The following is an 11,085-nucleotide window of genomic DNA, read 5'->3' as shown; positions in this document are numbered from 1 at the left end:
TGACTGTGTATCATGCCATAATGAATGGGGCCACTGGTCCCGTGTTTTGATGGAATGGTAGGATTGGCACTCAGTCAGATGGGTAAGACGGGTACTACAGCCTGGCAGAGGATGGGGATGGGTGGAACTGGAGGAGGAAATGGCAGGAGCCAATGTACAAAGAGAGTCAAGTCCAGGCATGCCGGGGAACTGCAGGTCCATTGTGATTAGACCACATGTGATACAGGTGGGATGGAAAGGGACTGGAAAGGTTAGCCAGAGTCAGATATACTGAAGAGTGCTGAACTCAAGGTGTGCAAAGGGGATTGGGCTATCTACAGTAGGATGACCTCTCATTCCAGTTTCCTGGGATGTTTTTGCCTGTTGTCTCAGGAAGATAATTTATAAGTACCCTCTTTCATGCTGAAGAATCTCATTCGGAAGCTGAATTACATGGCCCTGAAATCCTGAGGACAATGAGAAGCCCCTGAAGTTTCCATAGAGGCAAGGGCAGGTCTTGGGAAGGTCAGTGCCCACAGTGTGGAGTAGGCCCAGAGGCGAGAGATGAAACATCACAGGGCTGCAGAATCCAGGCCTAGGTCTTTTTGTTAATGGTAAATCCTCAACATGGCCAGGGTAGAAGGAAACAGACGCTATTTAGGGATTGCAAGTTGTTCCCACCCCGCTGGAAATCAAGAGCCTCAAAAAGTGTCTATGTCATTTAGCCCATTAATTTCACTTGTGGAAATCTCTCCTAAGGAAATAATTCCAAATGCAGAATTACATGCAATAGATATAGAAACCCCTTACCATGGTACGACAGACAACGAAGAAGGACACAAGATCTATCTAGCCAAAGCTTACAAAATTGGAACAATGTCTAATTTATTGACTACTATAGCCGAGAAGGTAACATGGTGTCTGATAGATTTGTTTAATAAAATGAATGAATAAAAATTTTTACAAAGTAAAACAAAAAAGAAACAGAATAATCTCTTAATGGATAAGTACCAATATACACACAGTATCAACCATATTTTTAAAAGGTATGTATGTACATGATTACACTTATACAAACTAAACAAAAATAATGTCCAAAACATAAACAGTCATTATCTCCAAACGGTGGATTCAAAGATAGGAGAGGAAATTGATTTCCTTTCTGTTTTCACTTTATTTTTGTATGTATTGCATTTTAAGGATTAATATGATTTAATTTTATGATGGGAAAAACAGCATCATTTCTTTAAAATGGAAGAGCTAGACTCAGGCAGGATCTAAGTCCTCCCCAGCAGGATTCAATAAGGTTTTGCAATCTGAGGGTTCGCAGGCAGTGTGTGTGGATGTGAGCTCCAGGCCCAGCCTTTGTTCTGCAAGATGGTTGCCTCCCACAGCAGTTGGCAAAGGGTTGATTTCCAGGCAAGAGATGGACCCTCTGGGGGCTAAGGAGAGAACTAAGAAGTGCCAACTTTCTCTGGAGCAGTTCTTAAACTCTTAAGCAACTATTAAAACTTACATAAAGCAAGATGGGAAACTGGATATATTTTAAGTGGAACAGAGAAGAATATCAAAGGGCATGTTCCCTATGAATGAAACCTCGTGAACTATGCACTGGCAAGTATTTACTGAAGGAATGAAAGGGCTTCTCAAGAAGTACATCCACACACAGCCAGAGATGAGACAAACAACCAATACCTCCCTTTTCAGCAAGGACAAGTGTAACGATGTATGCTGGAACAAGGACGTGACAGCTCACTCTTGATCCTAGGAGGTGCTCACCCAGAAGCCCTAGGCTCCAGGCAATCTGTTTCTTGGAGCAGACCTTCTGGACTTTAATCTGTGTGACATTATCCGGAGGAGCTTGACAAAATAGTAATCTTGATTCAGTAGGTCTAGAACTGCAAAAAGGAGTCTGCACATCTAACAAGCCCTGGGTGATGAACCATATTTTGGGTTACAAGCTGCTAGGATGCTGGTAACCAAGCAACCCCAAGGGTCATTGGGAATCAGGAGCAGGACAAAGCCATCCAGGTGGGCTGTGTCCACTTAAGCAAGGGGAAGGGAGGAGTATGGCAGGTTCTCAATGAGGCTTCCACCCACTGCCCCATTTCCTAATGCCAAGCACCTTCACAGATGCCCAGTCTGGACTGCCTGCCTTCTAGCCTGCTGGCATCCTAAAGCATCCTTGTCCCCAAGCACCTTGGCACGACTGGGACTAAAAATGAGAAGTGAGCTCCAGGCACTTGCACTGGATCTGGAGGGGCCTAAAGCCCCAATTCTTTGGGGACTCTGGACACTGGACATCATGCTGGCATGAATAGCAGAGTCTGGGCTTTGCTGGCCAGCATGTGGTCACCTAGGACAGTCAGCAACAGACAGCAACAGAGGTCAAACAAAAGTTGTGTCTAAGAGAATCACCTCGAAATCCAGGACAAAAGTAAAGAACACTGAATGGCAGATGTGACCAAAAGCTGGCAGGAGACAAACAGCTCCAGGAAGGGAGCAGGGACTCACAGGTGAAGCCCTTGCCTCGGGCGTCACAGACACAGGTTCTTAGGCCCAGGCCAGACAGCTCCTCAGATGAGGCTGCTCCATCTGCTGCTGCCTGGCCTTTTGCTTGATTTCTGTGTAGGGGCAGTGCTGGTGGCCTCATAGGGAGGCCTCTGAGGGCCCAGCACCTGAATCCCCTGCCCCAGCCATGGGCCACTTCACTAGAGGATGGGTCGCAGCAGGTAGAGCTAGGTGGGACCTCCCATCCGAGGTGGCCCAGAAGCAACCTGATGTTTCCTTCTCTGTGAGGACAGGTGTGGGGCCCACACAGAAGACACTTCAGAGGACCAAGGCCGGTGAGGGACCATGTGTGAACCAGTCAGCCCTGAGCCCTTCCCACTCTGGACCACAGCACAGGGTACCTGGTCTCAGCCTGATGCAGGAAAAAGTGGCACCTTCACCTCTGGTCCATACTGATAAACTTTTCTCGAGCTCTCTCCCTGTGCCAGAGCCTGTGCTAGGCATGTAGGACACAAGTTCTGTGACATTATGGATGTCACTCTCAAGGTATTCGCCATCTCATCAAGGAGAGACCTGTGCAGGCTGGTTTCCATACAGGGCAGCAGACAGTGTGGGGTGGGATGTGAGCTGTGTATTCTTGCAGCAGGGCCTGAGCACCTGAGACTACAAGTCTGTCCTCTCCCCTGGAAGTCCACTGCCTGCCCACCACTTAGGAAGTGCATCCAGAGCTCTGGCTCCAAGTGCCCCTTCCCTCACCCACAGTGGCCTCAAGGTCATCTGCCACTGAATTCCCAGTGTGAACCCTGCCTGTGGCAGGCAGACATCTCCAGCCCTGGCAACTTGCAACTCCAGCTGCCAGATTCACAGTGACCTGCAGAATCTGGACTCAGAATTCTCCAAGGAACAAGGAGCTGAACCATCTGATGTCAGACTTTCCAAACAGAGGATGCAAAAAACAAGCTCTTTCTGGACCTTAAAATCCAGAAAATCTAGAGTACCACCCCCAGCTTGCAGTGCACCCACTGGGTTAAGTGATGCGGCAGGGTCGAGCCCTGGAGCTGGTTAAATGGGGTTGGACCTGCCACTTAGCCACAGAGACACTTTAGAGACTTCTGTGTGCACCGTGGACAGGGGCAGGTGTTCAGACTCCTCCAGCGGCGGGCTCTGCTGGCAGGTCAGCACCAGGGCCTTGACCTCCTTCTTAAAGTTGGTGTTGAGAAAGCCATAGATGAAGGGGTTGACACAGGTGGAGGCCATGGCAAGCAGGTGGCACACCAGGAAGATGAGGTTGCTGTGGCAGATCGGGATGGCCTCATGGTGCCAGTCCTCCAGGCTGTTGAACACATGCAGGGGCAGCCACAGTACTGCAAAAGCACCCACCATTGCCACAAGCAACCCATTGATCCTCTTCATCTGCCCTGCTCGAGAGCTCTTGTGGAACACACGCCCCTGCTCCTGTAGGCGCCGGGAGATCCGCACGTAGCAGACGAGGATGAAGGCCAGTGGGATGCAGTACTGGAAGAGCAGCAGGAAAGTGGTGTAGATCACACGGTGGTGGTCCAAGGGCCAGGACTCCTTACAGGCCACCTTGTCCTCCAGAAATGCCAGGGCCTTGGAGTGGTTCTTGTGGAAGACGTTCTCCAGGATACTGTTGGCCAGAAAGGGAAGGGAGAGGAGGCAGGCGATGAGCCAGATGACCACAATACCCAGGTAGGCCTGGGGGATGCTGGGCTTCCAGCCTGTCGGGTTAATAATAAGCTGGTGCCTCTCCAGGGCCACGAGGACAAGCGAGAGGATGGAGACTGTCACCGACATACACTGGATGAAGGCTGACATCTTGCAAAGCACCTCACCAAAGATCCAGTAGTCCATGATGGTGTAGAGGACTGTGAGTGGCTGACAGATGAGACACATGAGGAAATCAGAGAAGGCCAGGTTGGCGATGAGCAGGTTGGTCACATTGCTCTTCTCCTTCTGCCTCATGGTCACACAGATCAGGCAGAGGTTGCCCAGGACCCCCATAATGGTCTCAATGCTGTAGGATGTGACAATGAAGGCCATCAGGTCCCCTGAGTCCTGGCAGTGGTCAGAGAAGTTGGACAGGATGCCCTGGGGCTTGCTGCTGTTTTCCCCCTGGGGGGACCTGGGGAACGTTGAGGCCAGGAAGGGAGAGGTGGCCATGGTGGCAGTGAGAAGCTTCCAGAAGCTCTCAAACTAAAGGCCTATTTCAGAAGTGATCCCTGCAACACAAACAGACCAGTGGAACTCAGAATCACCATGTGTCCAGGATGGAATTGGGGAGGTCCAGGGGTGGCAGCATTTGGAGCTGTCACCTAAGGCTCAGGATCGGAAACTGACATCCAATAATCGCCACCTATAGGAAGCACTCGCCACTCAGAGCCTTACAGATAGTAGCTACTTTATTCTGAGACAGCAAGTGTTACCAACCCACTTCCTCAATAAGGAATCTAAGACTCAGAGTTGTGAAGTAACTTGCCCACTGCCACACGGCCAATAAGCAACGGGGCCCAGATTCAAACCAAGGTCTATCTGGTGTCAAATCTCATTTCACAAATTCCCTCTGACCTCAGGACTCAAGGCCATTCTGATGATAAAGAAGTTGGAGCATTGTATACAGAGTTCAGAGGCAAAATTGTTCCCCCACTGAGCAGAAAGTCCTTTGTCACAATTTATCCAAATGGAGACAGCAAGAAACTGCTCTGCGGTGACCATGTGAGTCTTCCAGGCATCATGGAACCCAAGCTTTGGGGCCAGACACACTGGGCACCTGCCTGGCCTCAGCCCCTACCTCTCCTTCCAGCCTTGCTTCTCAGGTGACACATGGCAAAGGCAAGAACTGCAGGCATGCAAAGACCGGGACATGAGCACATCAGCTTCTTCCTGCTGCCCGTGTGTACACACATGGCTGGCCAAGGACAGGGGACACCATTGCCCTGTCTGGAGCCACACCAGCTCAGGTCACCTGAGGCAAGCTCACATCAGACTTTCCAGGCCTTCATTTCCTGGTACAGGCTGTCCCTTCACCCTGGGGCCTCCTCAGCATGAGGAACCTCTATCAAAACTGAATTGGACAGGGACTCCAGAGCACTTGGGCAGAATGACAATGATGGACATTGGACAAAGAGACCCGCCCGTCACCATCACATCCCTGAGACTAGCCATGCTGGCCCTCCAGTCACAGTTCTCCACCTTCAGTCAACATGAGAATCATCCCTCGAGCATGATGTAGTGCAGACTCCAGGGCCCCTGGAAGCTAAATGAGTCTGAGATGGGGCCCTGGAATCTGCACTTTAGCAGGTGGCCTGTGGGGTTCAGATGCACACGGTTGTTGGTCCCTATTTTGAGAAGCACTCTGCACAGGAGAATGCCCTATTCGAGATATTCTTTAATTCCCATACATGAGCCACACCTTCTCTTCTTCATGATCAAGTGCCACACTAAAGACAGTTTTTACAGAATAGGGCAGAATTAACCAGAGATCAGTAAATCTATTCATCAGCTGACATAAATGTCACTCACTAGACATTTGACTTACAGAGCTGGGTCTTGATTTCGCCTGATAGTTTAGTCTGGTTATTTAAGCTGCTGGATCTCAAAAGTCAGGAAGATTTTGTGGGAATCACAATCTTGTGGCAAAAAAGGGCCGTTTGGGGCCACACATGACAAGATGAAATACACCAGGCCAGACACAAGGTCCAGGGTTGAGGCAAACAGCAAGCAGATCTGCCTGAGCCTACAGCAGGCACAAGGGCCCCAGACAGAGCAGACTGGACAGACACTGGAGGCTATGGCTGACCCCCAGCCAGCTGTTCCACACCGGGGCATCAGCAAGGGGCAGCACTAGCCATTCTACCCCAGCAACAACATCATGGTCAGAGGGAGCACTGGGCAGGAACTGCTTCGTCCATCCTTCCACTCAAACAGGTGCTGCACCTTCAACTATAATCAAGGGCTCCAGAAGTGAATTTTATGGCCCTGGGCCTCCCCAACCAGAAAAATTGACCATCAGGCACGTAGCTGGTCCTCCAGGCCACACTGCCATGGCCAAAACCAGGGTAAGTAGAGAGATCGGAAAGGGAGCAGAGCAAGATGCAAAGGAAGAGGTGGCACTGGTGTGGGGCTCAAAGGCTGGTGAGGAGTCACTTGTCCAGAGGGACAGAGGAGAGGAAGGATTTCCAGGTGCAGGGGACAGCATGTGCAAAGACACAGGGGCAGGAAAGAATGGGGCAGGGAGGGTAGGGGTGCAGGTGTGAGGCTGGAGAGGAGGGCCAGGCATGGGACCTCAGGGAGCCACTGAACACTGCCCATCAGCCAGTACTGTTCCAGAAACAGCCCTTGTGCATGGAGTGGAGGGTGCACTGAGGGAGGAGGCCAAGACAAGAGAGGAGCAGGGGAGAAGGCAGCGCCAGGTCTGCCTGGCCTGAGACCCTGTCTCAGAGAATGATGGATGGTGACAAGCAGGCCGGGACACCACACAGACACTGCTGACCACACACCAGCCCTTCCAGCAGATTCTGGGCACTAGGCAGAAGAAGGGCTGGGTCTGGGACAGTAGCAAAGCAGGGAGCAGACAACCGGGTCCAGGAGAGAGGCAGAACTGTCAGGTGGCTCTGCCTCTTTCCCCAGAGCTGCAGAGGCTGGGAGGAGCTGGCCCAGGGCAGACCCATGTTCATGTCCACAGGGGCCCTGGTGCACAGGGCCTATGGATTTCTAGAGGGGAACCCTAGGGCAATGCAGCAGTCAGTCAAGTTCCTGAGCCCCAGGCCAGCAGAAGAGCCCTGAGGGGTGTTTTTGAGCAGAACCCAGTGAGGAAGGAGACAGCACTCAGCTGCCACAGCACTAGCGAGCGACTGTCATGACACAGCCTGGGCTTCCCCAATGGGGCCCACATGGTCCAGGGTTAGGAATGGCTGCAGGGAGACCATGAAGCTGTAGGGAGTGGGTCACCTGAGGGCTGGGGGACTTTTCACCCATGAATGGGCCATGAGTCTGGCTCTCAGGTCACCTGAGGGCCTCTGACATCAAAAAGAGCAATGGAGAAAACGAGCAGAGTATGACGCCAGGGTCCTCTGCAAGCCAGTAGGCTACATGCTTGTCCTGGGTCCCAATCCCAGCTCTCCCATCTCTCAGGGATAAAGATGAATAACACCTGCCTACAATGTGACCTGGCTCCCTCCCAGGTCAGGGGATAGAGGAGGGATCACAACGGTGTGAAGGTGGGATGTGAGCTCCCCTCCCCCAGCACCCTTTCCAGTTAGCTCCATCTTGGTTCTAGGGGAAAGAGTGTAACTGATGGACCAGGTCCCGCTAAGGAGCTTTCTTTGTCACCTCCTGGGAGGCAGAATTGCCAGTCTGGTACAGAAAAGGTGCAAGAACAGTATTTGTCAATGTTAGGTCCCTTTTACCTCACCTCACCTACCTAAGGGGCCACCACCCCCATGAGGAGCTGCCACAGTGACCACACAAGCCATAACCCAGGACTCTGGGTCCACCTGGCTCCAGGTCTGACCCTACAGCCTACAAGGGAAGCCCCAAGGAAGGGCATACAGCCAAGACTCACCACCCACTCCCATCCTTCACCAAGTGTCCAGCCTCAAAAGGGCACACTGCAGCAGCCTCCTGCCCTGCCCAGACCCCTCCCCAGAGGCTTCACCATCTGTCTCTCTCCAGGGCTGGAAAGGACACCATCCCCTCCCCTCCTAGCTCGAGCAAAGGACTGATGCCATCTCCACCTATGATCAGCCCTGGGGACACTTATGATGGGCCTCGTGCTGCCTCCACCCATGTTGTCACCTAAAGGTGAGGCCCCAGGATGCCAAGACACAGAGACAGAAGGAAGTAGGGGTGGCAGCAAGCATGCAGAGATCATCTGCTCCAAGTTTCCCCCATGGACAACCCAAGTGATGCCCAGCTGAAGGGCTGAGTTCTCCAAAGAGGGGGAGCAGAGGGGCATCTGGGAGGGCCAGCAGGAGAGGGGCTGCAGAAGCCCCATCTTGGAGGAAAGAGCCCAGGGAAGGAGGAGTTCTCCTCACCCAGAGAGCCCCAGCCTTCTAGGGAGATCAGGACAGACCAGCATCAACTGTGACTGCCCATCCTTCTGTGCATATCCACTCCACAGTCCTGCCAGAAGGCACTGCTAGGTTGACCCACACGGCACTGCCAGTATCCCACCACTGTGGCCCATAAAGACAGCAAATTCATCTGCCCGCATCTAAGATTAGCCTCATCTTAGGGAGGAGAGCACTGAGCCCATGACTCCTGAGGACCCTGGACATTGTGACTGTAAAACCCCTGAGCCTGCTCTTCCAGACTCAGAGATTGTGACAGAAGGGGAAGGAGCTTGTGCCAAACTCTGAGACGAGCCGATGTGCTGGGCAGAAGGGCCAGGCTGGAGATAGACCACTTGGGTGCATTGCTGGATGGAGCCCAACCTGAAGAAGAGAGGATCCCAGAGCCCTGGGGAACACCCAGGGGTGCAGGGATGAGGGTCAGCCAGGGGGAAGGTGCCCCAGAAGTCAGGGGTCTCTGTTGCTCAAGGTGGCAGCCGCCTTGGGCCCACCGCCTGTCACCCACACACACAAGCTCAGAATCTCCCCAAGGACAGCCTAGCCTCTCCAGCCCTGGTCCTTCCCAGCAGACCTGGGCAAGGGATTCCCTAGCAGCATGGGCCCTCAGAGGCCCCCTCAGCCAGCGGCACAGCAGAAGAACACAGCTCCCTGGGGAGAGACCAGGCATGAACGGATGGGGCAGCACAGTGCTTGTCCCTTCAAAGGACCTCACCTGTCCTTCCTTCTTGCAACCTCCAGTCTGGACCCCCAACTCCTGGATCATCTCAGGGTGATCACATCCACTCCCCTGGGCTGCTGGGCGGGGGCCCCAAAGACCAGTAAGGACCAGGGATCCTGGGATCCTTGAAGACACTCCCGGGGTGTCCTGGGGGGGCAGATTATCATCCAGGGTCAACCACAGCTTCCCAGGGAATGGAGGACAGCCTCCTTCCATTCAGAGGAGGAAACTAAAGAGCCATGAACTAGTATCTCCCAGTGAGGTAGGAGTGTGGGGAGGTGACTTGTACCCCGGATCTCTGCAAACAGCCACAGTCCTGTTACCCACCGCCCAGACCCTTCACAGGCACCTTACCTCGGCGGACAGTAGTCACAGGGCGCGATATCTGGCCACCTACGTCTCAGGAGGGGAGTCCAAGGCACCGCCGCCCAGGTCCACAGGAGTGGCTGATGCTCCCCAGCCCGCTGTGGGCTCCAGGAAGCCGGTCCAGCGCTCTGCATTCAAGTCCGCCAGGCAGCAGCGCGCTGGGCTTCCAGGTGTTCGGCGCCACGTCCTTGCAGCCGCGCCTGGGTCTGCGGTCTGTGCTGGCCCTCTGGAGCGCGGACACCTGCTGGGCGGTGCAGACTTCCGATAATGGAGGGAGCCGCGCCCGCCCCAGAGCCCAGCGCGAACCCCACGTGCCCGAGACTCCCATACCCACCCCGCTGCGCGCTCCCGACGCACCGAGGCCGCTCTGCAGCCCAGCGCGCTCTCTCTACCCTCCCAAACCCCGGATTCCTCATCCACCAAGAGCACAGGCAGATGCTAAGCTCGCCCTAAAGTATTCGCTGCAGACGCCCTTATGCCTGGCTGTCCTGCTGGGCACTCGAAGCTGAACAAGACAAGGTCCCTGCCTGTGTCACCGTGGAGCTCCCAGCCCTGAGGAGACTTGCAGAGAGCGGGCTCCAGCGGGGAAACAAGTCCTCTGCGGATAGGGCCAAGCAGAGGGCCCTGCCAGGGCAAAGCCAGGGGCTGGAGCCTCAGGGGCTAGAGAAAGAACCGCATCCTCCAGCGAGCGAAAGAAGTGGCTTCCAGGGTGTAAATAGAACAGTCAGGGGCCTCCTGAGTCCTGAAGAGGCCTCCAAGGTGGTGGTGAGGAGCATTCAATGAGCATATGTCCCTGTCTCCTTTGGAGCCAGGTGACCCAGGACTCGGTGAAACAGAACAGCACCTCTTACATGCGCTGGTCCTACCTCCAGTACACTAGCAGCAGCATTTCCTCCCCAAGGCCACACGGTAAAATCCCTGGAGTGCTCAGAGGACCTCCTGAGAGTAAGGGATCTGTTTCCAGGCACCTTCCAAACACCGAACATGCACAACTCCCTTTTACTGTACAGCCCTCCATGGCTTCCCACAAAAATGCCCCCTGGATCCTGGACAGTGGCCCTTTCTAAAACCCAGCTGTGCTTACAGTGCACTCTCCAGGTTTTACCTTATGTAATTGTGATCATCTCACCTGCTGAGCAATGGGCACTTTTGCTCCTGTCTTACTGATGAAGCAGTGGGGAAATGAGCACCTCCCCTAAAGTCACTCTACTGAGATTGTGCTAGATCAGGGCAGAGAACCCAGCTGACACCCTCTCCCCAGACAAGACCTCAGCTGCTGTCACCTCCTCCTCTGGAGACAACTGTAATGGCCTGGACATCCTCTGAGGTCTGCCACACAGACACACTTGGGAACAGTGCCTGGGGCTCCCGGGCCTTTGTCCCAGCCCCCAGGGACAGAGAGCAGCCAAGGAGCTGAGAGGG

At 53.8% G+C, this 11,085-nt stretch overlaps 1 protein-coding gene across 1 annotated transcript; it reads right to left on the bottom strand.

Moving 5' to 3' along the window:
- Nucleotides 1–901: 901 nt before the first annotated feature.
- LOC101715129 (neuropeptide Y receptor type 4-2) lies at nucleotides 902–9,977 on the bottom strand. The gene is made up of 2 exons (XM_021252416.2): nucleotides 9,652–9,977; nucleotides 902–4,730 (listed from the first exon to the last, which is right to left on the bottom strand). The coding sequence occupies exon 2, from the start codon at nucleotides 4,669–4,671 to the stop codon at nucleotides 3,553–3,555; it is 1,119 nt and encodes a 372-aa protein (XP_021108075.1). The 5' UTR covers nucleotides 4,672–4,730; nucleotides 9,652–9,977; the 3' UTR covers nucleotides 902–3,552.
- Between the last annotated feature and the right edge of the window lie 1,108 nt (nucleotides 9,978–11,085).

Source organism: Heterocephalus glaber, unplaced genomic scaffold (assembly GCF_053883595.1).
Source record: "Heterocephalus glaber isolate CG9 unplaced genomic scaffold, H.glaber_assembly_v1.0 deba00001236, whole genome shotgun sequence".
In the NCBI taxonomy this organism is placed as follows: domain Eukaryota; kingdom Metazoa; phylum Chordata; class Mammalia; order Rodentia; family Bathyergidae; genus Heterocephalus; species Heterocephalus glaber.
Note: the sequence above shows the minus strand (reverse complement) of the source record. Positions and strands in the feature narration are given on the sequence as shown.

Bases quoted from the DNA above. Each gene is read 5' to 3' on its own strand.
- LOC101715129 (XM_021252416.2), bottom strand. From the start codon at position 4,671: ATGGCCACCTCTCCCTTCCTGGCCTCAACGTTCCCCAGGTCCCCCCAG.